Source organism: Varanus komodoensis, unplaced genomic scaffold (genome assembly GCF_004798865.1).
Source record: "Varanus komodoensis strain SLA01 unplaced genomic scaffold, ASM479886v1 scaffold1, whole genome shotgun sequence".
In the NCBI taxonomy this organism is placed as follows: domain Eukaryota; kingdom Metazoa; phylum Chordata; class Lepidosauria; order Squamata; family Varanidae; genus Varanus; species Varanus komodoensis.
The window spans coordinates 113,774,454-113,802,366 of NW_025335268.1; the positions used below are offsets into that span (position 1 = coordinate 113,774,454).

At 40.0% G+C, this 27,913-nt stretch overlaps 1 protein-coding gene and 1 long non-coding RNA gene across 3 annotated transcripts; one reads left to right on the plus strand and one right to left on the minus strand.

Annotated features, from left to right (window-relative positions):
• Nucleotides 1-256: 256 nt before the first annotated feature.
• LOC123028866 lies at nt 257-10,500 on the minus strand. The gene is made up of 5 exons (XR_006415784.1): nt 10,266-10,500; nt 8,828-8,932; nt 8,578-8,689; nt 7,551-7,686; nt 257-1,389 (listed from the first exon to the last, which is right to left on the minus strand). It is a non-coding gene; the product is annotated as an uncharacterized LOC123028866 (long non-coding RNA).
• ACADM (acyl-CoA dehydrogenase medium chain) lies at nt 7,689-27,724 on the plus strand. Of its 2 annotated transcripts, XM_044441052.1 has the most exons (12): nt 7,689-7,793; nt 10,284-10,377; nt 12,024-12,121; nt 12,220-12,289; nt 12,896-12,996; nt 13,080-13,160; nt 19,918-20,048; nt 20,985-21,093; nt 23,932-24,072; nt 24,152-24,247; nt 25,129-25,377; nt 26,693-27,724. In XM_044441052.1, the coding sequence occupies exons 1-12, from the start codon at nt 7,770-7,772 to the stop codon at nt 26,762-26,764; spliced, it is 1,266 nt and encodes a 421-aa protein (XP_044296987.1). In that variant the 5' UTR covers nt 7,689-7,769; the 3' UTR covers nt 26,765-27,724. The 2 variants fall into 2 exon arrangements, with proteins under 2 accessions (XP_044296987.1, XP_044296995.1); XM_044441060.1 differs by lacking the exons at nt 7,689-7,793; nt 10,284-10,377 and adding an exon at nt 7,813-7,831.
• The last annotated feature ends 189 nt before the right edge of the window (nt 27,725-27,913 follow it).

Here is a 27,913-nt window from a genome sequence, read left to right on the forward strand (position 1 = left end):
CTGTTTTTATTAATAAATCTACTTAAATATGTATTATTATATTTTACATCTACCTTTGATGGGTTGGATTTATCTTTTTATCCATAACCATATTATAATCGCCCACAATTATCACATATCTTCTTTTTATTTCCTCTATTTCTTGATACACCTTATTACAAAACTCTCTTTGAGTTATATTAGGTGTGTATAAATTAGGTAAAGTCACATCTTGTCCATAAATCAAACCTTGTATTTTAAGAAATCTCCCCATATAGTCTTTTTATAGCTTTTATTTTAAATTTGCATCTTTTAGCTACAATAATTGCAACCCCTCTTGCTTTTGATGTACCATATGATTCTTCATATACATCTGCCCAGTGTCATTTTAATTCATTCACTCCATCATTTATATATTCTCCCAAGCTGTTTAAATTCCAAGTCAACATCTTCAATGTTTTTCTTCCATTTTTTCAATACATCAAGTATTCTTTTCTCCATATGTGACTAAATAAACACTCCAACAAAAACTTAACAAAAACACAATTTTACTCACATCTGCCTCTACCAAAATCCTCCCCCACCCCACATTCATATATATAAACCCACCTACCCATCCTCTGGAGATTTCCTCCTACCCGCCACTTTAGGCTTCTTGGGGTGGGGGGAAGAGGAGCCATCCTTATACAAACCCAAGGCACTCACTCTACCCTACCCAACCATCTATACTCATTTTATTCTATACTCAAATTTCTATCATAATTCAATACTTATTATTTAAAAAGCATTCAATAACGACCACAACACTACCAACTACAATATATTTTCTGTATCTATTACATGAAGATTTTCTTGTCTCTTCTTACTACCTTCTTCTGTCTCTCCTCTTCTCTCTGTTCCTGTGGAGAGCCTGAACTTCCTGCTGCTTTATCCAACTTCTTCTTCTCCGACCGATCTTCTTTCTTCTCTGACATCCTTGAGAATGTAGGCATATCCATTAATTTCTGCATTTGTGCTGCATATTCATCATCATCAATAATTCCAAGTTCCTTTAGCAACTTCAGCACTTTCTCCTTTGTATCAACTCTGTAATATTTTCCATTATATGAAAACCTCAAAAAAACAAAAAACGGGAAGCCCCAGCTGTATTTAATGGAATTTTATTTCAATATTTGGCAGACTTGGAACTTATCTCTCCTCCATTGCAAAGTCTCATTACATAAATTAGGAAAAACTTGAAACTAGTATCCTTTGAACATAATTAATGTCATATCATGTAATTTCTGCATGAATTGTTCTTTTTTGCATATGACCAGAATCGGACCACAATGTCTCTCAGCATTTTTCTTCCAGCTCTTCTTTGGCCAACTGTATGTATTGCATCAATATCATATCTTGTGAAAGAGACATCTGGAAGAACAGATTTAACTCAGTCCAATATCAACTGAATCAATTTATCTTCATTCTCTTTCCCATCCTCTGGATATCCTTGAAGATGTAAATTTGATCTATTTGTCTCCCCTTCCTCTTGTTATTTACAGCACCGGCACCTTTCAACTGGTGAAAAAGTTTGAGGACCCCTGTCTAACACCCTGGTCCCAGAGCCCTGATCCTCTCCCCACACTTATCCAGTGTGGACAAGTTTCTGGGGGGCCTAAATCCCTCCCCCAGTTCAGTTTAAAGTCTTCTGGACAAAGCTCACTAGAGCATTTCTGAAGGACCTTTTCCCCATCCTCTTGAGGTGCAACCCTTCCCTTGCCAGAAGTCCATTGGCAAGAAACTGGGTGCCCTGGTCGAGAACACATTTACCTCAGAGACCCTCCTTTCCCTGCCTTGCCCTAATCCCCAGACTGGTAAGATAGAAGAGAAGGCCACTTAAGCATTTAGGTCCTTGAGTTTCTTCCCCAAGGCCTCAAAGTCCCTGGTGATCCCAACCACATCCTGCCTGGCTATGTCATTTGTCCCCACGTGGATCACCAGAAGCAGCTGGTGACCCCCAGAGCGAACAAGACAGTCCACTCTATCCTTCACATGCTGGATGTGTGCCCCTGGCAGGCAACAGACCTCCTTCGCCTCAAGGTCAGGGTGGCACACCCCTCAGCAGGGAGTTCCCAACAATGATCGCCTGCTACCCTCTCTTCCTGGTGCTGGTAGGCGGCTGGGCCCTGGCCCTCACCTCTCCTGTGGCAGCCTCCTGGTCGCATGTGGTCCCAGGCTGGGGGTCCTGCTGGTCCCCCAAGGCCTCATCAGCTCCAGCCTCCCCAAGTGGAGAGAACCTGTTTCCCAGCTCAACTGGCGCCAGGAGGAGGAGGCCATCCTGGCCTCCTCCTCCTGTGGGTGACATGCCTCCATGTCTCCCCAGCTGTTCCTCTTGTGGCCCCTCCTTAACCCTCTCTCTGGAGGGGGACTGCTCCCAAGGGGCCTGGAGAGCTCTCTTGGCCCTCAGACACCTCACCTCCTCCTCTAGGAGCATCACAAGCTTGTACCAAGGGCAAATATATCCCTGCCTTTCCTGAGAGAGAAAGAAAAAAATATCACAGCTGTCACAGCAGACAGCAACACCTGTAATTCCCTCCAAGGCCATCTCCTGGCCTGACATTGGGAACGCCTCAGAGACTCTAGCTTGTTCCCCCACCTTGTCTGTCCTACACTACTCCTCACTTGCCCAGTTCCTTCAGACAAACCCCCCTCCCACACACAAGGACAACATAATAATTTAATTAAACAAAGAATAAAAAATATATAAAAATAAAAACCTCCCCCCAAGGAAGGGAGTCCCCAAGCAGTCCGGGCTGCAGCTAAGGGACACAGATAAGGGACGACACTTTTTAAGCCTCTCAGGCCAATGGCCCCACCCCTCTGCTTTCTCCTGCCCTCTCTGGCCCCATTTCCCTTCCTCTCCGCTGCTCCTGTCTCCCCCCCCCCATCCCCCGCCGGCTCCTCTGCCCAGCTACCTTGCCTTCGCCAGTCCCCTGGCCACCTCAGCACACTCTCCAAGCCTCTGCCTCTGTTGCTCCGCTGCTCTACCAAGAGGCCAGAGCCAAAACTCTGAGAGAAGGGGAAATGAGGTGGAAACTCCCTGAAAAAGGGTGATAGGACAGAAGACCTAGAAGACTGTCATAACCAGTGGAACTCTCAAATCACTTTAAGTTACTTGAAGAGTGGGAAACCCACTGTAAAGGAACTACATGACACACTGAGTAACTCTGAGAGACAAAAAGTCAGTCATGTAAAAAAAAGATAAAGTTTGCAACAACAAACGGAGAAGAGTGACAGTTTCCCTGTTATGCAAGATGGAAAAACACATATGACAAGAAGAACCTTGGAATCATCAAGTGTGCTGTCTCCCTAGAACCAAGATCAATGAGGTAACTAACAGACTACTAATGTTCATCCAGCCTACTGATACACACCTACTGACATACATCCATTCCTTCTCATTCATTAGGAACTAACAACACTGCCAACAGGAGCTTTGAGGAAATTACGTCAGATTTCAGGAAAAGCTTCCTCACTGTCAGAGCAATACGGCAGTGCAACCAGCTGCCTAGAGAGGTGGTGGGCTCTTCCACACTAGAGACATTCAAAATGAAACTGGACAGCCATCTGAGTGGGATGGTGTAAACTGGTGTCCTGCAACAACAGGTGGTTGAACCTGATGGCCTTCTTGGCTCATTCCAAATCTATTATTCTATGATTCAATTACTTTGAAACCCTAGGGTAGAAAACCATAGATCTTAATCCTTCCAGTTCAAGGAAGAAGAAAAGACAGGGGAGGAAATATTCCATGTGAATTCCTGGCTATGATGGTGGTGCAGTCCTGAGAGATTTGGATTCTGGAACCATGAGCTAAGCTTCCTGGAAGACAGATTTCTGACATGCAATGGATTGCACCTTAAAAAGAAGGGAAAGGATGTACTTGGCAACAGTATGAAGAAATTTATCAGGAGGGCGTTAACTGAATTCTACAGGAGAGGGAGACATACATCTGGGTACAACATCAACCTACAAAGGATTATGTACTACAATATTGAAAATAACTCTGGTTGGGCCTAACACTAGTCTCCCAAAAAAATGTAGGAAGGAAGCCATGGTATAATTCATGTGGCCTTTTGTGTCTATATAGTAATGCCTAGAATATGGAAAACAAACAACATGAACTTAACCTCTTAATACACGAGGGCATAAATATAATCTGATAGGTATAACTGAAATTTAGTGAGATGACTCCAATGGCTAGAGTTCAAAAAACGATATATCTTGTTCAAGAAAAACAGAAGGAACAGGGAGGTGGAGTAGCACTATATGTTAAAGATATCTATTACTGCAAAGAAATACAGGAAGATGGAGCAAGGACAAAAAGGAGCATAGTATTTGGAGTCTATTACTGACCACCCAGTCAAGGGTTAGGGTTCAGGAGTCAAGGAGAAGATAAGGATGAAACTTTTGAAAAAATCACCAGGATTTCAAGGAGGCATGATGTCGCCATAACGGGACTTCAATTTCCCTGATATCTGTTGGGACCCTCAAATGTTGGGACTCTGTCAGACTCTGTCAAATGTGGCCCCTCCCAGAGATTTCTAACGTGATCCTGATAACTTCGAAAGTAGATGAAGGAACAAGAGGTACAGCTTTCCTCAACTTGATACTAACCAACAGGGAAGACATAGTGGACAAAGGTAACAGCTACAGAAAAGTGTAACTGTAACCATGCTGTATTGAATTCTCGATAATAAAGGGAACTAAAACCAACTGGAGTCAAAAATGGACCCAGGATTTCAAGAAAGCCACCTTTAATAAACAAATTCTCATGGCAAGTCACTCTAAAGGGAAAGGCATCCAAGAAGAGTGGGGAAATCTTAAAAAAAGAAATTCTAAAGGCACAACTATAAATAATTCCAACAAGAAAAAAGAGTAGAAGACAACAGAGGAAGCCCATATAGCTTCACAAAAACCTAAGAGATCATCTGAAAACAAAAGTGACATGTATAGGAGGTGTAAGGAAGGCCAAGCTACAACGGAAGAATATAAGCAAGTAGCAAGAAACTGCAGAGTTGCAGCAAGAAGGCTAAAGCGATAGATGCCCTGCCCTATAGAAGCCTCCGCCCCGAGGCTTCGGCGAATGGGGCGGCATAAAAATGTTTTAATAAAATAATAAATAAAATAATAATAATAATGAACTGAGGCTAGCAAGTGGAGCTAAAAAGAGCAAAAAGGCTTCTTCAAATATGTCCAAAGCAAAAGAAAGACGAAAGAGAAGAGTTCAACTACTCACTGTGGATGGAACAATGATAACAGATGGCAAAGAAAACAAGAAGTTCTCACTCCTTTGGTTAGTCTTCTCCCAAAAGAACTACAACCATTCTGACGAAGGTGTATTACAAGCTGAGGGGGATAGGATGGCAGACCAAGACTGACAGGCAAATGATCAAGGATCTTCTGATTGGCTTAAATGTGATCAACTCTCCAGGGCCTGATGAATTTCATCCCAGAGTCATAAAAGAGCTAGCAGAAGAACTCTCAGAACCACTATCTATCATCTTTGAGAATTCATCTTTGAGACAGGGAAAGTGCCAGATGACTAGAGAAAGGCTAATGTTGTCCCTATCTACAAGAAAGGGAAGAAAAGAAAAGAAAAAACCAATGAGCCTGGGAACTAGAGTATGGTCACTCTGACATCAATCCCTGGAAAAATTCTAGACCAAATTATTCACTGTGTGAATGCTGTGGACATAATCTATCTAGACTTTAGCAAAGTGCCCCACAACATCCTGATTACCAAACTAGCAAACATTGAGCTTGATAGTACAACCATTAGGTAGACCCACAATTGGCAACAAAATCAGACTCAAAGAATGCTCATCAATGGCACATTCTCAAACTGCGGAGCAGTACTAGGTAGAGTTCCACAGGGTTCTGTCCTGGGACTGGTCCTCTTCAACGTGATTATTAATGATTTAGATGAGGAAATACAAGGAAAAATAATTAAATTTTCAGATGACACAAAATTGGGTGGAATAGCAAATACCCTGAAGACAAATATAAGATACAGGGTGATTTCAATAGGTTAGAACGGTGGGCAGACAGCAACTGAACAGGGACAAATGCCAAGTCGTCCACAGGAACAAGAAACCAAATGCAATGCTACAAGATGGGGGAAACTTGTCTCAACAATACTGCAAATGAGAAGGTTCTTGGGTTTGTTGTAGATGACAAGCTAAATAAGAGCCAACAATGTGATTCTGCTGCAAAAAGGGCAGATTCTATTTTGGGCTGCATTAACAGAAGCATCACCTCTAAACCACGGTAAGTACTAGTTCCACTATACCCAGCGCTAGTCAGATCTCACCTAGAGTACTGTGTCCAGTCCTGGGTACTTAAGTTTTTAAAAGATGCAGAAAAGCTAGAAAGGGTACAGAGAACAACAAGGATGATTTCTGCAAAGTCCTATGACAAAGGATTGAGAGAACTGGACATGTTCACCCTGAGGAAGAAAGACTGAGGAAAGATATGATAGTACTCATACAAGTACCTCAAAGGTTGTGTCAAAGAGGAAAGACAAGATCTCTTCTTGTTCATTCCAAAGTGCAAGACACAGAATAACAGACTTAAGTTAAAAAAAGAACAAATTTAGACTAGATATAAGGAAGATTTTCCTGACTGTCAGAGCAGTATGACAATTACCTGAGAAACTTGCAGGCTCTCCCTCACCAGACATTCAAAAAGCATTTGGACAGTCATCTAAATGGGATTGTATAAGTCAGTGTAAGTTAGTAACCAGGAGTTTGGACCCAATGGCCCTCTTTCCCCTTCTAACTCTACTTTTCTATGGTTATATGAAGCTCAATCAGGTGGGGTGCGATAGAGACCCACCACTTAACATAAAATATGAAGGTGGAGTAAGAATTGAATCAAATATAGGATAGCATTGCTTGCCTACAGGCAAACTATGGAAGGAACCCAGAGCCAGGTAATTTCTGGCACTAATAGTAATTCTCTCACTACACTCAATACCAACTGAAGGAATAGTGCACCTGCATAATTAGTAGATCACATGCAAACAAATATGACAATACAGGCAGTTAAAGCCAGGCCAGATGTGCGTGGTACAGCCTATTATAATCCTTGGCCTGCGGTTGCCTGCTTCCTTTCACCGAGAGGCAGGAGATGTCAGCATGCTGCATGGTTCTGGACATTTTTAAATGCCAGGTTTAAAAAAAAAAACACTTAAAAAAACACTTTATCAACATCTCCTTTTTAAAATAATTACGCTTATTTATATTGAAGGTTACAGAAAATTCACTTTCCCGTGATTCCAGAGTGCTTATTTGACTTAATTACTAACCCCCATTAAAGTTCCTTTAAAAATATCAAACCTGATTTTAGTCCCCAGAAACAGGACGCGCGCGTCCCTGGCTTCTGCCCGTCCAAGGTCAATGCAGGGGGCGAAACTACTGAATGTGCAGAAGGGGCAGGTTGCCATTAGCTCCCCTTAACCGAAAACTACTTCTAGCATGACTTCATAGTGCGTACAAAACAAGGCAGATTCTCGGCCCTTTTATCTAACAGACCTTTCACTCAGAATTGTTATTTGTCGCTGACGAATCAATCGGGGCACTTGCGCTCGGGAAGAATCCGCTCACCGTTCCTCGTCATTGGTTGCTCTCGCTGGACTGGCCGACCGCCCACTGAGGCAGAGGTTAGACTCTGACCCGTCAGGAACGTAATGCCCGGGGAGGGAGGGGAGTGAAGGAGGAAGAGAAGGAAGAAGGAAAGAAGACAGCGGCGTCATGGCTGCGCTCAGAGTCTCGCGGGTGAGACGGTTTGTGCGGCGGCGAGTAGACTAGAATGGGTGTGTAAGAAGGAGAGTTGGGTGCGAAGATTAAAGTCGGTTGAGCAGGCGGCAGGCGGCAGCGGCAGGATTGCAGGGCTGTCTAAAATTAATGAGCGAGCTTGTGAAGTCGGAGGCCTGGGCTTGTTTCCATGTTGTAGTGCAGCCTTCCCTAACCCGGTGTCTTCCAGATGGCAGGCTGGCGGGTGGATGAATGTTGGCAAATGTAATCCTACAGCAGGAGGGCACCAGATTGGGAAAGGCTTTATGCATGGGATGAGCGTCCAGAATGGACGGGCACCCTCGCATTATATTAAGCACGCTGCCCCGCTTTACCAGTTCCGTACAGGCTGATTTATCATCTGGAGCAAGTATCCTTTCTCCATAGGTGACGGGCACAACTCATAGCAAGTGAAAGTAATGTCCAAAAAGGAAGGTTTGCAATCTTCTGTCGAACTGAAGTTTATTTTTTTAAACATGTCTTTGGAAACTTCTTGCAGTACCTACAGTGGACAGTGAAAGACTGAAGTTTCCTGGAGTCCCCATGACATTAATTTTAACCTGAAGAAACAGCGGTTACGAAACTTGAACTATATTATTTAAGTGATATGGCAGGCAAACACATTTTAACAGGGAGACAATTAATATGACAATAACTTGAACCAGCTTGTTTGCTTTCTCTTGTCTCCCTTGTTTACTGGCATTATTTTCAGAGGGACTGTTTACGTATAAAAATAACGCCATTTAAAACAGATTTTAGTACTTACATGCTTTTGCCTTGAAGAGGTACTCAGATTCTGAAACAGTGGGAAGATCATGTAGTTACTACAAAAGTGCAAGTGTTCTTGCGCTGTACAAGTTTTCATGTCCAGGAAGTACCTAGGAAAGAAGAATAAGGCAAACATCATTTTTGTGCAGATTGCTGAAACAAAATTATTACTACAAGAGTGAAAAACAGAACAGTTTACCATAGGAAAAACCACTACATGGAAACAGCCACAATGGAAAACAAAGCACCTTAAAAGCACTGTCATATTGGGATTGTAATGAAATCTGGTAGTAGCAGTATGCAGCTCTTTTCCTTTTCTCAAGTATGCCATGAGAAGTAATGGGAAGTTTTGGCTGTGGAGAGGTATAGAAATAAATATTAATTTCCAACCCATTAAATGCAAAGAATTTAATGGAACAAATTGTAAAACTTCAGCATTTGGCATGGGAGCCTAACCTACATAATTCGGTGAACCATCTCCTTTTGTGGGTGGTATGAGTTTATGTTTGTAACACCATATACAACTTGGATGGGCACCCAATAACAGATATTTCCTAAGTTTCTGCAACATTTTAAAACAATGACATTCAGTATTAAAATGCAATATCAAAACAGTAAAAAACAGCATAAAATGGTTATTCCCAACATACACAAATAGCCACAGGCTATTAAGTTCTTTAAGATAAATGTGTAAAGAGTTGTGAAGGTGAACATATTAACCAAAATGTTCTGGCCTTTAAATTTTGTACATTGGAAGTTCCAGGAGCTTGTTTAGTTATATCTTGCTTAGGACTTGTTCCAAGTTTCTCTGTACAGTCACTTTTTTGTTTCTTGACAATAACTGATCTAAGCTGGAGGACGAATAGGTGGACTTCACCCTTCTCCTGCTTTTTTATAAACCCCTGGGCTTTTTAAACTATTATCATTCTACTCTGCTTAGACAGAAATTTTGATTTCTTTCTGCTTACATTTATACCTTGGGGTTTCATAAAGATGATGATGTTTATGGATATCCTGATGACCTTCATGTCCCACTTTAAGAAATAATTAAAGTGCCCTTTATTTTCCTGTTTGACTTGCTCCATTCATTTCTTATTTGCCAAGCAATTACTGTATGGATTTTACTTTCCATAGGAGTTAGTTGAAACCCCATTGGTGAGGGTGTTCAAGGATAGGCTAGACATGCACATGGTAGGCATGTCATGAGCAGAGCTGATGGCCTGGGAGGCCCCCTTCTGGCTCACTCTCTGTTTCTCAGTTTTTGTGTTTCTAAATACACTCAAACTCTTTTTACTTTTTTGTTTTTACTTTTATGCCCTATTTTCTATTTCTGAGCCCTCTTTAGATTAGAAAGCAATGGGCAGGGACCTGTTTATTTCTGGTAAACGGGCTGCACCATCCGGTGTGGCTTCCCATAACTTGATAGGGCGGGAAGAACATGGAGATGAAGGTCACCTTCTTGCTTCTACCAGCCTACCAAAGACTTAGAAGGATGATTTGAGCCATTTAGATCTGTTTTCCCTATTTATGAGTACAAATCTGATACACGTATATAATCCTTTAGCAGATGAATCAAAAAGCATGCTGTGCTTAGTAATTTTTCAACTAATTCTAGCCCAAAATGGTGTGCCAAATACACTGGTCTATGAACCTATTTGTATTGTAATAATCTTTATATTCACCTACCTTAAATCCAAATTCTAGGTAATACAAAGTATCGCAACATGTGGGTGGAGAGCGCAGTCCAGTCAAGCTACTGCAGCATATAAAATCAAAAGTGCAGCTGGCTTTAGTTTTGGTAAGCACTGACAACACATCAGAAAAATAATCCATAAATTAAGATTGCTTCTAGACAGATGCTTCCTGGTAGTCTAAAGAAGCCCGGGCCCAATTCAAGGTGTTGATTATGACCTACAAAGCCCTAAACGGCTTGGGTCCTGGCTACCTGAACGAGCGCTTACGTCCGTATATGCCCGACCGCCCTTTGAGATCTGCGGGAGAGTCCCTTCTCCGGGAACCCTCCATGAAAGAAATTAGGAGATTAAGTACCCGGAGGAGGGCTTTCTCTGCGGTGGCGCCCAACCTATGGAATTCACTCCCCAAAGAGGTCCGCCTGGCACCGTCGTTACTGGTTTTTCGGCGCCAGGTAAAGACCTTTTTATTTAAACATCATTTCAATTGTTAAAACATATGATCTGGCCAGGGCAACTTCTTCTTCCTTCTCTTTCTCCTCCTATATTTTTATTTTATACTGATAATTTTAATTTTGTATTTGTAAATCAATGTATTTTTTGTATTTTTATATTTAATGGTAATTTATTATGTACTATTGTATTTCAATGTATTTTATCATGTTGTAAGCCGCCCCGAGGTTTCGGCAAGGGGCGGCATAGAAATGCTATAATAATAATAATAATAATAATAATAATAATAATAATAATAATAATAATAATAATATTGTGCAGTTATTCTGACTTTCTTTCAGTGGATCCTTGTATGTGTGAAGAAAAAGGCAAAAGAAAATACATGGAAGGATTACCAGAAGATCATTGTTGCTCCCACCTACTCCTGGCCATGGCTCCATAAAATCTTTTCTTTTTTGCTAGGATACAATAAAAACTCATTTGGAAGCATCCTAATGTTTATGCCTAAAATTTCCTTAAAAATCTAAATGATTCTAAAGGTATTTCAAAATCCCAAGGACTTTTTTTGTCAGAATGTGTACCTTTGGGCCATTCTGAATATGTGACAAGATCAATTATTAGATTATTGATCACTTGATACTTATATTTTATAACACTCTATATTTTTTCACTAAAATCAGCTAATAGCAGTGCAGAGCTCTTTAGTCCTTCACGCTTTCCCTGTCTAGGTTTCACCACAACCTGCTGTTTGCTCTGGAACAAACAGAAATAAAGTAAAATTCAGAAATAAGCTGATCCATGTTCACTAGCAGTATGTGTTAGATAACTTGGTGGCTTTGTTGCCTATCTTGTTCTGTAGCATGGTATGAAGTAGCTCAGGTGTGTCTGTTCACAGGTAGATGTTCTTGTAAAAGACAAATTATCTATTTGAGAGGGACATTATTAGAGAGTCTTTCTCTCTTCCCTCCACCAAGTGCAGTTGTGTATAACTATGTTTTCTCCTTAGCTGGATTTTCTTTCCATCTGATTTTGTTTATGAACCATTTCAGATTATAGTTCCTAGAAAGTCCTGCTGTCTTCCATTCAGTGAGGGATTTCCCTATAGTGCTGTACTCCTTGCTTTGTCACACCATGGTCACTAGAAGAATTACAGATTGTATTTAAGTGCCACAAAAATTTGGGTCTGCTGCTGCTAGAATGCATTATTGCAGTCCTAAAGACTGTCTTGCATGATTCTGGATACCTGAAAGTCAGACTTGTGGGTATATTTGAGGATTTGAAAAAATGCCTTCTTTTCTAGAACTTACTGAAGAACAGAAAGAATTTCAAGCTACAGCTCGTAAATTTGCTAGAGAGGAAATTTTGCCTGTTGCTGCTCATTATGACAGAACTGGAGAGGTAGGTTTGCTGTACAGAAGGAAAACTTTTTTGCTTAATATTTCATTGTGTAAACCACTAAATAAACTGTAAATAAATACTTCCATATATCTTTCTAGTATCCTGTTCCTCTCATTAAAAGGGCATGGGAGCTTGGCTTAATAAATTCACACATACCAGTGAGCTGTGGTGAGTATACTACCTTTTCAGGTATTAAACAGAAGAGATGATAGAACACTTTTACAGGAGGCAAAGGGACTATGGATTTTATAATAAAGTGTGTCTGAAGTTGAAGAAGAAATAATAATATCTAGTTTGACTGATATAGGATAAATTCTCATTTATTAAAAAAACTATTAGAAAAGGCAGTGCTACCAAACAGGGCTAGTTTACATATGAATGCTTTTATTTTTTATGGTACACTTAATGATTTATGGGTGAATGTATGAATTCACCTTCCATGAATGTCGGCATCACTGAAAGTCATTGAGCAAAATTGCTGAGGACTTGTTATGAATTGTTCTTAGCACGTAGCATTTGCCTTAAAGAGATTTATATGTAAAAAGTGGGATATCAGTAATTATAATTAAAGAAAAGTCTATATGAGGTACTCAATCTGTGTTGGCTAGTCACATGTACACATCATCAGAGAAATATGTTTTGTGAACTAGATCTGCTTTAGAGTGAATTGAACTAAAAGATATATTGATCTTGGTGTAATAAGATATAAAAAATAAATGTTCCATAGCATGGATTTTATGGTATTATTTGTTGTACAATACTGTTTTGTTATAGGTGGCCTTGGCCTTGCTACTTTTGATGCCTGCCTTATTACTGAAGAATTGGCTTATGGATGTACAGGGGTTCAAACTGCTATCGAAGCAAATTCACTGGGTGTAAATATTTTCTCTTTTCATTATAAGATTTAGTCTAGACAAAGACTTCCTGTTTATTAAAAGAATAAACCTTTTTCTTGTAGCAAATGCCAGTCATCATAGCAGGGAATGAGCAGCAACAGAAGAAATACCTAGGAAGAATGACTGAAGAACCCATAATGTGTGTAAGTTGGTTTTCCAAGTCTTTAGAACCTGTTTTGAGTTGTTTTAAAACTTGGCCACCTTTTCTGAGAACACAAAAATGTATGTTACATTACGTATATGATACAGTTATGCATATACTGTACACACACACACACACATAATGTGTGGGTTATAGTTATGAAATTATAGTTATAGAATTATAGTTATAGAAATTATAGAACTATAGTTATTTTCAAAGTATTATTGAAAATACAGGCAAATCTTAGCTATCATGTGACACCTGACTGATACGCTAATTCTGAATTTATAATACAATTTATTGTAAAGAAGTATTCGTAAACTGAATGAAGGACAATAAAAACTAAATGTTAAGGAAATCCATTTCATTTATGTGAACCCATAATAGGATTTTTCAAACATATAAAGCACTAAAAGCCTGATAGTCAGTAATCTTGATTCAGTGACACCTAAAAAATAAACAACTGGTACAACATTCCAAAGGCCACCGAAATCCGTACTTATTAGTCTGTCCTTGTTCCAGAGGTGTACAAATAGCATCTATGTGCACAGTAGATATGGTTCATTTTAACATAGAAAGTAATACAAATGTGAATGTGACTTGTCAGCCTTCATTGGAATAGCTAATGAACCACAGAGATCCAAAGAATATAACAGGGACATGATTTAATTACTCCTGGTAGCTTTGTACTACCCCAACAATAAACTCATAATTGAGTTTTTACTCTACTTGTAGTGATATTTATTCTGTTATAAATATCCTCAATAAATCACTGATTTATAAATGAACAGTGAAGCTTTTGCACTGTGTCCATGTAGCACTAGTGGATATAATAGATTTTCAAATCTCAGGCCATCACAAGAAATATATAAAGTAAGATGTGTGATGGGGTTTACACAATGTGGCAGCCCATTATGGTAAGCACTCGTGTTGTGTTGTGTTGTGTTGTATGAACCTAGTTCATTTCACTCAAGGTGGACTGTTTTGGGGCAACAAACCATTCTCATAACCCATGGCTTGTTGTAGGAGGTGTTGAGTTGCTGCATCATGCAAACCTGGGCATTTTGTTTGGACAGGGAATCACAGAATCATAGAATAAGAGCAGGAAGGGGCAATGAAGGCCATCAGTTCCAACCCCCTGCTGTTGCAGGACACCACGTTACACCATCCAACTCAGATGGCTGTCCAGATTTGCTTTGAATGTCTCTACTGTGTGAGAGCCCACCACCTTTCTAGGCAGCTGGTTCCACTGTCATGTGCCTCTGACAGTAAGGAAACTTTTCCTGATATTTAGCCTAAATCTGGGTTGTCACAACTTGAATTGATTATTCCATGTCCTGCACTCTGGTATCAATGAGAAGAGATATCAGACCTTCCTCTTTCTGATACCCTCAATCTTCTCTTCTCAAGGCTGAACATCCCCAGTTCTCTCAGTCTTTCCTCAAAAGTCAGTGTTTCCAAAACTGAGATCATTTTTGTTGCCCTCTGCTGGACACATTCTAATATTTCTGCATCTTTCTTAAATCTTGGTGCCCAGAACTGGACAGAGTATTCCAGATGCGGTCTGACTAGTGAGGAGTATAGGGGAACTACTGAGTTTCATGATTTGGAAGTAATACTTCTGTTAATGCATCCCAAAATAGCACTTGCCCATTTGGTGGCTGCATCGCATGGTTGGCTCATGTTTAGCCTATTGCCCACAATTAACTCTGAGGTTGTGGTCTTCTCAGTTCTGTTGAGCCATGTATTTCCCCCTCTTGAATCAATGCAATAGCTTTGTTTCTACTAGGTAGAGGACTTGACACTTCTTTCCACTGCATCTCATTCTTTTGCTTTCAGTCCAGTGTTCAAGATTATTAAGATCATTCTGGATATTTATTCTGTCTTTTAGGGTATTTGATATTTCCCCAAGCTTTGTATCATCTGTGAATTTGGATATCTTTCCTTGTACTCCCTCATCTAAATCATTCATAAAGATGTTGAAGAGCACTGGGCCCAGGACAGAACCCTGTGGCTCCCCACTAGTTACCTCCCTCCAGTTTGAGAAGGTGCCATTGATGAGCCCTCTTTGTGTCCGATTTAGCAGCCCATTTTGGATCCACCTAATAGTTTTTCTATCTAGTCCAGTTTTTGCTAATTTGCTTATCAGAATGTCATGTGGCATTATGTCGAAAGCTTTGCTAAAGTCTAGGTGGATTGTATCCACAGTGTTCCCTCTGTTCATTTGGGAAGTTACTCAGTACAAAAAATGAGATTAAATTAGTCTGACAGGATTTATTTTTGATAACTCTGGGTTGGCTTCTCTTAAGCACCGCATTTCACATGCTTGCAGATGGATTTTTTAATAATCTGCTCCAGTGTTTTTCCAGGGATTGATGTCAGACTAACCAGTCTATTGTTCCCAGGTTCATCTTTTCCCCGCTTTTTGAAGACAGGGACGATAGCCCTTCTTCAGTCATATGGCACGTCTCCTGTTTTCCAAGATTTATTGAAGATAATAGCCAGTGGTTGTGAGAGTTCTTCTGCTAGCTGTTTTATGACTCTGGGATGGAGTTCATCAGGCCCTGGAGATTTGAACATGTTTTTTCCATCTAGGTATTCCTTGACCATTTGTTTGTCAATCTTGGGCTACCACCTCCCACTTTCAGCTTGTGCTTCCTCTTGATTGTATATTTTCTTGTGGGAGAAGACAAGTAGGAATTGAGCGCCTCTGCCGTTCCTTGTCAGCCTTTATCACTCTGCCATCCACTTTAAGTAGCTGGACTCCCTTCTCTTTTTCACGTCTTCTGATGTATCTTTAGAAGGATTTCTTGCTATTCTTAGCATCCCTTGCTATTCTCAGTTCATTTCCTTCTTTAGCCTTCCTGATGGTGTCCTTGCCATTCCTTGCTATTTATATTCTTCCTTCATGGTCTGGTCCTGCTTCCACTTCCTGTACATTTTCTTTCTTTTTTTCAGGCTGACACTTAATTTTTTGTGGAACCATGTGGGCTTCCTCTGATATCTTCTGCAGTTTTTTCTTGTTAGAGTTGTTTGTAGTTGGGCTTGGAGAATCTCCTTTTTCAAGGTTCCCACCCCTCTTTGGCTCCTTTCCCCTTAAAGGCATGTTGCCATGGCAGTTTGCTTATCATTGTTCTGAGTTCCTTAAAGTTGGCCTTCTTGAGGTCCAGGATGTGTGTTTGGCTCCAGTTACCGTTTGTCTCCTTTATAATTGAGAATTCAGGTATTGCACGGTCACTTTCCCCCAGAGTTCTCATGATTGTTATTTTGTCCCCCAGGCCATCCCTGTTAGTATTAAATTGAGGATAGCAGATCCTCTCGTTCCTTCCTCTACCTTCTGCTGGATGAAGTAGTTGGTAACACGTCAGGAATCTCTTGAAGGAGGATTGTTTGGCAGACATTGTCTCCTGTCATATACCATGGAAATTGAAGTCCCCAGCTTTGGCTACATCATTCTTGAAGGTTGCATCTGTGTCCTCCATTTGACTGGGTGGTTGGTAACAGGTGCCAGTAACCATGTTTTTCTTATTTTTTGCACCCTTTAAATTAAGCCAGTTGCTTTCAGTGGGGATACTGTTCCTTTTCTTGTATTTCTCAGCAGATATATGTGTCTCTTATGTATAGTGCAACTCCTCCTCCCTTTTTGTCCTATTTTTTCTTGAACAGGTTGTATCCATCAATTGTAGAGTTCCAGTCATGTGAGTCATCCTACCAAGTTTCCGTTATTCCTATATGATCATAATTTCCCTCATGTACTGTGAGCTCAAGTTCGTGTTTTGTTTCCCATACTCTGGTATCCTTTTCCTTTATTGATTGGCCTTTTGTCTCTTTTTCAGGGTTACACAGTGTGTTGTGTAGTTCTTTCACAGTGGGTGTCTCACTAGTCTGTTTCTCAAGTAACTGAAAGCAATTTGCAATTTCCACTGCTTCTACTGATGTGTATTCTAGGTCTTTTGCATGTAACTGTCACCCTGTTCCAGGGAATTTCACATTCATTTCCACATTTTCCCTTCTCTCAGGGTTCTCTTCTTCTGCCTCAGCTTGTTGATGTTCTTCTTGTTTCCGAACTACACTTAGCTGTTGCAGCTTCTTTGCTCTGTCTAAAAACTCTTCTTTTATTATCTGGAGGGTGGACACTCACTGCTCCAGTGCTCTCACCTTTTCTTCAAACAGGGCTGCTAGCTTGTACTTGTTGCATGTGTAGGCCATGTTGCTCTCAGGTAAGAAAACAAACATTGCATATTTATTGTAGGTCACCACCATTGTGGACTCCCCTTGGTCCATTGTTCAGGCAACTGTAGTGATACTGTCTTTCAGGGACTGTTGTGACAACTAGTGCTTTCTCCTGTGTTCCCTAAGGTTAGCAACAGAGTTCTACTAGTAAATGGGAGTGTGTTACAAGGAGGAAAACAAGTCTGTGGGTTGGTGGAACTAAGGTGAAATAAAGAAGTTGGGGGGAAATATTAGGGATCTCCCCCTTGACCTCTCCTGCTGAACTCCACCAGCAAACTCCTGTTTGCTCTCCCTGGGAGCTTGGCTGCTTGTATCCCAGAGGCCCTAGGCCAGCTGGAGCAGCTTGCTCTGCTGTGTTCTGCTAGGAACCAGAAATAGGCAGCTATGAAATCTATGTTTATTTTCTCTTCCAAAATAATGCCCAAATTTGCCAGATAGGTTTATATTAACAAAGAACCCATTCCATTGACATCTGTCAAATTTTAATGCTTGAATAATGGGTGTAGTGTCATGAGAGCCTTTCCTTTCTTGCTGCTAGTTCCAAAATACAAGCTTGTCTCTTTGCAATGCATATCTTCATTGGCAGTTTGCAGCTACAGGACAAAGTAACTCTAAAAACCCTCTAGTGGGTTGGAAGATAAAACTGGGAACTTCTTTGCAAAATCCTTCCCTTTCAGAAACTCTGTGGGCTTCACCCTCAGGGTGTATCCTGCTGGTGAAGACTTGTACAAACCATGTAACTGGGCAGCTCATCTCTCCTGTCACGGAATCAGGGACTGACTCTCTCTCATCTGCTTCTTGGAGCCCTCATGCCTCTTCCAGCTCATCTCTACTCTTCTGTTCACTATGGAACCTGAGGGCAGTGACCCTAAGGGTGCTTCAAAGGCATTTGACTCTCCCCCAGTTTCCATAAGTCCCATCACAAAGTTATCAAGCTCTTCTTCCTCTTCTTCAGTGACTCGGGGATGCCTGCCAGGAGTGGTTATCAAGTTCACGTATTACAGGTTGGGTGTAGAGCTCTACTTTCTTGTTTACCTAGAAAGTCAGGGAATGGTAAAGAGCACTGAGAACTGTCCTGACTTTGCCATCCCATTTCAGTGCAAAACCCTATCACACTGCTTTTCAGATGACAGCTCGCTAATTGATAGCAGGCAGTTAGTTATATGCAATCTCATTTGCTCTTGGATGTTACCTATAGCACGTTGACACCAGCCAGGACACTGACCATAATATTTCAGGGAAATTTAAGTGTGTAACTGCAAAAGATCCCAAAGATAAAATACACAATCTCAACTGTGCAGATTTCTGCTGCCCAAAGGAGGGAAAGGGTTAATAAGTCTATGATGGCCATACTCCAAAATGCCATTTGGGCGTGGGAGCAGCTATTACTGGTGGCAGCATGGGGCTTGGGGCGGGGGGAACAGGAAACATGGGTCTGCAGTTACAACAAGGAGGTGGAGAAAAGTTTTGTTGAGCAGGACCTTGGGATACTGGGTAGATACTGTGGGAAGGATACCATGGGAAGAAAGAGCAGGAGGACAACCCATAGTAAGCCCAATTATATGGTAGAGGCATCATGGATTGTTCTTTTTTCCCCTTTATAGTTGCTAGTAATTATTATTCTGTCTGGGAGAACTGGACAAGTAAAGTCAGGAAATGGTAATGTAGGGCACACAAGGCAGGGGAAGAAGGTAGGCCCTGTGAAGGATGCCTGTGTCAGGCTAGGAGATGGCCATGGCAGGAATCATGGGTGTTACTGTCTGCTGCAACATCTGTGACATGTTTGCCCTTCTCCCTTAAGAGAGGCAAGGATACACTTGCCCTAGGTGCAAGCTGGTGTCCCTCCTAGAGGAGGAGGTGAGGGGTCTGAGGGCTGAAAGAGCTCTCCAGGCAGCCTCTCCAGACTGCTCTCTTCTGGGAGTAGCCCCCTTCCGGACAGAAGGTTGAGGAAGGACCGAGGGAGAAACAGCTGGGGAGACATGGAGGCATATCACCTACACGAGGAGGTCGGCATGGACTCCACTGTCTCCTGGCACTGACCTAGAGCTGGGAAACAGGTTTTCTCTGCTTGGGGAGGCTGGGACTGATGAGGACTTGGGGACCAACCTGCGGTGGTGGGTAGAGACCTGTTTTCCCCTGTGGAGTAGGCCAGGACACATTCCAGTGGAGCAAAGCTTAAGGAACCAAGGTTCAATTTGGATGCCAGGAAATACTTCCTGACAGTTAGGACCACTAGGGTATGAAATGGGCTTTCACGGGAGGTGGTTGAAGCCCCATCAGTGAGGGTGTTCAAGGATAAGCTGGGCATGCACATGGTAGGCATGTCCATGAGCAGAGCTGGCTGGAGCCAGGGGTCAGACCAGATGGCCCGGGAGGCCCCTTCTGACTCACTCTGTTTCTTTGTTTCTAACTCACACTGCATAGCTTATTTGCAGGATGAGTTTGGTGTGTGAACTCGCCCAATGTGTAATGTTGCCATATTTATTAAATTTGCTTTGACTGTAGTATGTGACTTTCTTTTTCAGGCCTATTGTGTAACAGAACCGGGAGCAGGCTCTGATGTAGCAGGTTTAAAAACACGAGCAGAAAAGAAAGGCAATGAATATATAATTAATGGACAAAAAATGTGGATCACCAATGGTGGCAAGGCCAACTGGTATAGCAATTTCTCTTAGCTAACTTTGTATGTAGTGTTTTCCTTTTTAAATACTAAAATACTTATTTATTCATATAAGGATCACTTTTTAGCATTTTGACAGTTCTTGTGTTATACTCAGGATGCCCAGTGAATATCCCAGTGGACAGACCCCAATAGGATCAGTCTGACCCCACAGAGTTTTTTTAAACCTGCTGACTGCATTGTATAGGTGGCATGCACTACCTGCACAATGCCAATTTCACAATTCCAGGGCATCCTAGAATAAGCAGAAGCACTGGAAGAAGAGGTTGACCTCTGCATGTTTCTGCTCATTTGGGGACATCCACCAAGAAGTGCTAGTTCTCACCCATGTCAGCTGTAGTTCCCACTTGCACAGTGCGGTGGACAGGAGGCAATACTTGTATAATAGAATCAGTGGTAGGAAAAGAACCATTGAGGGCATAAGGATACTGCCCAGTGTTTGTCACTGGGGAAGGGTAATTCAGTATCGCTTTTTACCTTACCCTAAAGAACGCAAGAGCCAGTGTGGTAATGTGCATCTCACATTCTTGACCAAAAACCAAGAGTTGCCTTGGGATGACAAGAATAAAGTAGCAATATAAACAGTGACTGTGGCAAAGAGTGAAGGCAAATATATAAGGAGTAGGGATAGAGCCATCTCTTCTGAATATTCATGCTTGCACAATATTACTTGTAAATGTTCATTAATTTTTACCTAGTGTAGAGTGCTTAGCTCTTTAGAATTAGTCTCTAAACTATATTAATTTCCATGTAATTCAGAGAGACACACACAAGAGAATGCTATGAGGCTGTGTTGATCCATTATTTGAGTGCTTGGTCAGTGTTTAGCTCCTGGTGCTAAAACTATCACAAGCATTTGTTAGCGTGAAAGTCAAAGTTAAACCACTGTGGTTTCTGTATGTGTTTTACTAGGTATTTTTTATTGGCTCGCTCTGATCCAGATCCCAAAGCTCCTGCAAGCAAAGCTTTTACTGGATTTATTATAGAAGCTGACAGCCCTGGAATACAAGTGGGAAGGAAGGTAAGATTAATATATTTTAATCTTAATTAAATTACCAGAATTCTTAATATATGAATATATATAACTCTATATGAATTACCTTATGATTAATATTTAGTCATCTGTATTGCATAACTGCAGTTCCACAAAAAGCCTAGTGATAGTGCTCTTTTTACCAGGTGAATAGGAGAGAACACTCAGGCACAGCAACCGCAATAGATACATAAATAAGAGAGTAGAGTGGCATACCTATTATTTTTAAAAGAAATACAACAGCATGGCAAGTGAGTATTAACTGGGATGGTTACCAACTTAATATTAAAATTGCCAGCCTCTCTCTCATACTACATGTAAGTTTGCTTGTTTTGCAAGAAAGGAGAACTCCTATGCAGTGGTAACTCAGTAGGGCTTATAAAAAACACAGGAGGTTGCTTATTGCATCCTTGGTACTTACTAGGAAGGCTAACAGTTTTATAGGCAGTCTTACCCATGAAGGATTCTTGTATGTAGAAGGGTTTCTCTGTTCGCTGCAACAATTTCCACTGTATATGTGAAGCTCTAAACTGAATGGAGAAGTCCATACTTGTCAAAAATTATGTCTGTACATTTGAAATGCCCCCTGAATTTTAGATTGTGTTCAAAGTGCCAGAATAATTGAGAAAGTTTACTTATGCATAGTAAATTCCTAAGCATGTCAACTCAGCAGTAACTCATCACTGAGTTTAGTGGAGCCAGGTTTGAGTAAATGGGCACAGCACTACAACCTTAATCCAACATTCCACCTTTGTTTTGAGTTACCAGGCTATATAATCAGATAAAAAAGAAATTAATTGTTATGCCTTGTATGTTAATGATACTCAAGTAACATTCACTGAGTTTCTTTGACTTGTAAAATCCAGATCTTCACATTCAGACTTTATACAGAATTATGATTCATCAGTACAAGCAGTTCATCTGCAGGGAAGTATAGAAACATAGAAACAGAGCAAGTCAGAAGGGGTCTCCCGGGCCATCTAGTCTGACCCCCAGCTGCAGCCAGCTCTGCTCATAACATGCCTACCATGTGCATGTCCAGCCTGTCCTTGAACACCTACGTTGATGTGGCTTCAACTAGTAAATGGAAAGTTTAAGTATATTGCATCTGATTAAATGGGATTTTGTTCTATTCTTTGGTTGTTAATATTATGTACTATTGTATTTCAATGTATTTTATCATGTTGTAAGCCGCCCCGAGGTTTCGGCAAGGGGCGGCATAGAAATGTTATAATAATAATAATAATAATAATAATAATAATAATAATAATAATAATAATATAGTTTATAGAGAGAATGCCACCTTTTTTCTTCTAAATCCCTTTCTAGATTACAATATGTGGCCGTTCTGGTTTTTTTCTTTAATCTTATCCAAGGCTGACCTATGATAAGGCCGCACGTGTACCAAAATGTTAGATACAAGTTGAATATGTTGGTTTCATTTTTTCTGTATGATTTCTCCTGGAAAGTAGTGTACCACTTTTTGTGCTTCCCTGGGACTTTCTTAGAACAACAAAAAGTGGATTAAAAAAAAAATCTCATTTTTTTTATTTTAGTATGTTGACAACATTTATTTGTTGACATTACTTTTAAAAATTTTAAAGGCCTTCATACCTTTTTTAAAGTATATTTTTAGTGTGTGTGCAGAAACTTATAGCTGTGAGACTTACAGTTAAACTAAATGCAGCCAAACTGAAACTAAATGTAGCCAAACATGCACCCCGGATTTCAAAAAAGCCAACTTCAGCAAATTCAGGACAATGATAAACAAAGTCCCAAGGCATGCCACTCACGAGGGAAAAGGAGCCCAAGAAGGGTGGGGTATCATTACAAACGAAATTCTAAAGGCACAACTACAAACAATTCCAACAAGAAAAATGAGTAGTAGACAACAGAGGAAGCCCACGTGGCTTCACAAAAAGCTAAGAGATCATCTGGAAACAAAAAGGGACATGCATAGGAGAAAGGCCAGGTTACAAAGGAAGCCCATCTGACTTGCTATGCTTTTATGTTTCTATGTTTCTAATTTCATTTTTTGACCTTCCAAATGTACTGTGGGAATGCTGTGAACATAATCTATCTAGACTTTAGCAAAGTCTTTGACAAAGTGCACCACAACATCCTGATTACCAAACTAGCAAAAATTCAGCTAGATAGTACAACCATGGGTGGATCCACAATTGCCTACCAAATTGGACACAAAGAATGTTCATCAATGGCACATTCTCAGACTGGAGTGGGGTGCTGAAGTTCTGGGCACCTAAGTTTTTAAAAGATGCAGAAAGGCTAGAGAAGGTAGAGAGGATGGCAACACGGATGATTCAGGGAGTGCAGGCAAAGCCCTAAGAGGAAAGATTGAGAGAACTGGCCATGTTCAGCCTCAGGAAGAGAAGACTGAGGGGAGATAGGACAGCTCTTTACAAATTCCTTAAATGTTGTCACAAAGAGGAAAGACAAGATCTCTTCTCATTCATTCGAGAGTTCAGGACATGGAATAAGTTAAAAGAAAGCAGGTTTAGAGTAGACAACAGGAAGAATTTCCTGACTATCAGAGTAGTACAACAATAGAACCTATTACCTGAGGAAGGTGTGGGCTCTCCTTCACTGGAGACATTCAGAAAGTGTTTGGACAGTCATCTAAATAGGATGGTATAACTTAGAGGCCTACAATAGCATGGGTTTGGACTCAATGGCCTTCTGGCTCCTTCTAACTCTACTATTGCATGATTCTATGATTTAGAAAGATCAATATGCATTTGTTTTCCACTATATCAGAGAATGTTTCTACGAATGAACAATTCCATCTTCTATAAACTTCATTTTTAGGAGCTTAATATGGGTCAGCGCTGCTCAGATACAAGAGGAATTGTTTTTGAGGATGTAAGAGTACCCAAAGAAAATGTTCTGATCGGTGAAGGAGCTGGCTTTAAAATAGCCATGGGGGCATTTGATAAAACAAGACCTCCAGTAAGTATTTGAAATAAGTTTTATAAAATCTCCTAAGTGTACAGTTCTAGTTTTATGATATCTATCATTAAAAATACAGGTTGCAGCTGGTGCTGTGGGTCTAGCACAGAGAGCTTTGGATGAAGCTACAAGGTATGCTATGGAAAGAAAAACTTTTGGAAAGTTGATTGCAGAGGTATGTTAATTTCCCATCATGTACATGATTTAGGTTTCAGTTAATGTGTATTGAGGGAGATGTTTTTCAAAAAGTGTTTGTAGACACCAATTCCTCTCTAGGCAAACTGGAAGTCAAATTGTAGCTAAAAATGAAATATAAGTCATCTCTTACTAGAACACATGTATATCAGTAGTGCTGCTTCATAGAAAGTTCTCTCTAATGTAAGAGATTTCAGGATTGCCTCACTTAACAGTTAAAACAATCAGCTGTCTTATGGTGAATCAACTGCTGTTGCTTTATGTGTGGGTTCACATGTTTGTCACTGCTAATGACTAAAACAAGGTTGGAGAACGAGAGGCCCACCAGAAGTTATTAGATTCAAACTTCTATTAGCTCCAGCAAGCATGCCAGTCATTAGGGATAAGAACATTCTAGAGAGTGACAAGTTGTCTACTCTTAAAATAAAGCTGTTTTTAGTATGACTAGCACTGGGTATTAACTGTGTTTCTTTATAATACTTGTTTCTCAATAAGCTATTTGTCAGTAGCGTGTGTAATGAGTTAGTAATCTGCCAGTTGTCTCTTACTTTAATATTAAACTAACATTATCTTATAATAACTGTAATGCTAGAATTGCAAAATAATTATATCTGGGGACTGGGTAGAATACAGAACTGTGAGGCATCAATCATTCAATTGTGAAGTCTTGTCAGTGTAAAAACAAGTAAGTTTTTCTGATAGCTTAATTTTTGTGATTTGTAATTCATGCCTTGGAGGCTTGGACCGAAGTTGGTACTTTAACAGTCATCTCCATCCTATTACTGTTCTCTTCTATGGAATACTTGCTGTACCTTACAAGCTATTTTTTCAAAATTTACCAATGTTCCTCAACAAACTTAGCACCAAGTAGTGTCCTTCATGCTGGCTGAAATGGCAATGAAAGTGGAGCTTGCTCGCCTGGCTTACCAAAGGGCCGCATGGGAGGTGGATGTTGGTCGCAGAAATACCTATTATGCATCTATAGCAAAAGGATTTGCTGGGGACATTGCAAACCAAGTTGCTTCTGATGCCGTCCAGATTTTTGGAGGAAATGGATTCAATACTGAATACCCAGTAGAGAAGCTAATGAGAGATGCCAAAATATACCAGGCAAGTAATCCATATGATGTAAATGCTACAGTTGTCACCCAATAAAGAAAAGGTGGGGGGGAAATCCTGTGACCTGGTATTTCCTAGCCAGCTTGGCTAGCTGAGGAATGCTGGGAGTTGTAGGACTTTTTTGCTGTATAAACATGCATGAGATGGGATTGTGCCTTCAGTATGTTAATAGACTATGTTTGTTTATGAGAAACAATGCTTGAAAAAAGAAAAGCATACTTGCTTTTTAGGCGGCACATCATAGCATCAACAATATTAAAAGGCATTCTCATGGTACATTTACTTTTAAAATGATAGCTTGCCATCTGTAATTTGTTAGTACTTGGATTAAAAACAGTTGGTGGCAGCCTTTTTTAGTCACTCAAAAAGTTTGCTTTTAATATATGTTAATTTAACCAATTGAGTGAGGTTAATGCTACAGATTTTGCTCTTGTGTGAAACAAAGAAGTAGAAAATTAAACAAAGAAAAGCTAACAGCTCAGTCCTAGCAGTTTTAACTTGGAAGTATGTCTCACTGATTAATTTTAATGGCACTTATTCTCACATGCAGCCATGTGGAATTATCATATGCATATTTACTCAATAATACATCCCACTGAGTTTAGCAGTATATAACCAAGTACTAATACATAGCAATCAAAGAGGATTTTCATTGTGTTAAATTTAAATGACCATGCACTGCATTTAAAAAAAACAGAGGTAGAATAATTTCCAAGAAACTTAAAAATTGTAGATGTATCAGTATGCTGTAAATTATACCTATTTGTAAGTTACATATTTTTCACATTACATTATATGTAGCTAAACCATTATATTTTTAGAAAAACAACAGGTGACAATTACAAAGCATATGATCAAATAGCTTGATACAGCTCAAGGTTATATCCTTTCTTATCCTTTCACAGCTAGTTCTGTACACACTAGAACAGTCTCCAGTAACCTAGCATCTCCAGATTTTTAGACTACTACTATCAATAGACGTAAGGCAATGTCAATATACAATTGTAGTCTAAAACATCAGGAAGGTTCCAGGCTAGGGAAGGCATTGGGTTTGTTAAACAACACCCATTCAAACAAAAAATTATGTATCACATTGAATGTCCCTGAGTCCTTAGACCTACCTAAAGTCCAGTACCTCAGCTGTTAAGTTCAGTCTTGCGCAGTGAAAGTTCTGTTATCCCTTCACACATCTGTAGTATGCATCGAATTGATAACATAGTAAAGGCTCCTAAGATGTCTGTTGTATTAAGACATTCTGTATAATTGTAAAGTTGCTCAAAAAACACATACTATTCTCTTTTTTCAGATATATGAAGGAACAGCTCAAATTCAGAGGATGATTGTAGCTCGTGAACATATTGGCAAATTTAAGGGCTGAGAGTACTTGAAATCAAAAAGTGAAAATTCTGGCATGCATTAACTCAACTCTGCAAAGGTCCTCAAAGGTTGTTGTATTTCTTCAGCTTCATATCTGATGTATGAAAAGTTTTAGGAACTTGATTTTGGAGATTTCCTAAATATAGTATGACTTAGTAGAATTTTACACTTTCACCTATCTTTATGTTGACTCATATAGTTATCCCTGTCCTCTGAAGTAGTCTTCCCTGCAACATTTTGAAAAGCCTAGGTTGTGTGCAGGTTAGATCCAGGCTGCCAGTTGCTTGATTGAAAGGATTCCCTAAATATAAAGAACCGACTGAAGGCTTATCCATTCCCTCTTCTGTATCTCATGCTGACTGTCCTGAGAATCTCCCAGTCCTCTGGAGTTGATATTCAAGGAGAAGGAGTGATTGATAGAAGCCCACCAACTAAGCCTGGATTCAGCCTAGTTTGAACTCTCTTTATTGAAACTATTCAAAGTAGCCTCAAGAGGGATTGTATTTTATGTTTTGTTTAACAGCACACAAAGCAGTGTGAAATCTAGTTTAATGACAGACCTTGCTTCTTTGAGATGAATGTCTGTGCAAATATACGTGCTAGTATACTTATAGCAGTGTTTTACATTTTTGTGTATATTATATTCTTTCCTGAAACAAGTTTTTCTTTTCATTTTTATAAACTGTGCATAGCAGCAGTTTTTCAAATGACTTTGCATATTGCAATTGTAAATTAAGAGCTGTACTGCCTTAAGTTCTTTATTTGAGGATTATATTTTAATAATGATTTCAGTGCCTTTGGTTAAAGCAGCCTTACTGAATGAATGTTTCATAATAGTCAAATATGATTAACGTAGCCACACAATGCTGTAGTTTTGCTAGGATCTACAGAGTCCTGGCATTCTTTTGTATAGTATTCAAGCCATGGTATTCAATTCAAAATAAACTAATCTTTAACATGTCTTCTTAATGAAGTCTCTTAATTTCTTATATCTTTTGTAAATCTTGTAATGGCCTATGGCTACATAGAACAAATACAATAAAACTTGATGTAGAAGAAATAAACTAATCTGAAACCAGAATTCTAGATGAAATATGGAAAAATATCTTTGTAATCTTGGACTTACATTTCTTTTGTTAGTGAATTAGAA

Excerpts from the sequence above, each read along its gene's own strand:
- ACADM (XM_044441052.1), top strand. The coding sequence starts at position 7,770 with ATGGCTGCGCTCAGAGTCTCGCGG. Across the intron at positions 7,794-10,283 it reads CTGCGCTCAGAGTCTCGCGG|GTAATACAAAGTATCGCAAC; the intron begins GTGAGACGGTTT and ends TCCAAATTCTAG. Across the intron at positions 12,290-12,895 it reads ACACATACCAGTGAGCTGTG|GTGGCCTTGGCCTTGCTACT; the intron begins GTGAGTATACTA and ends GTTTTGTTATAG.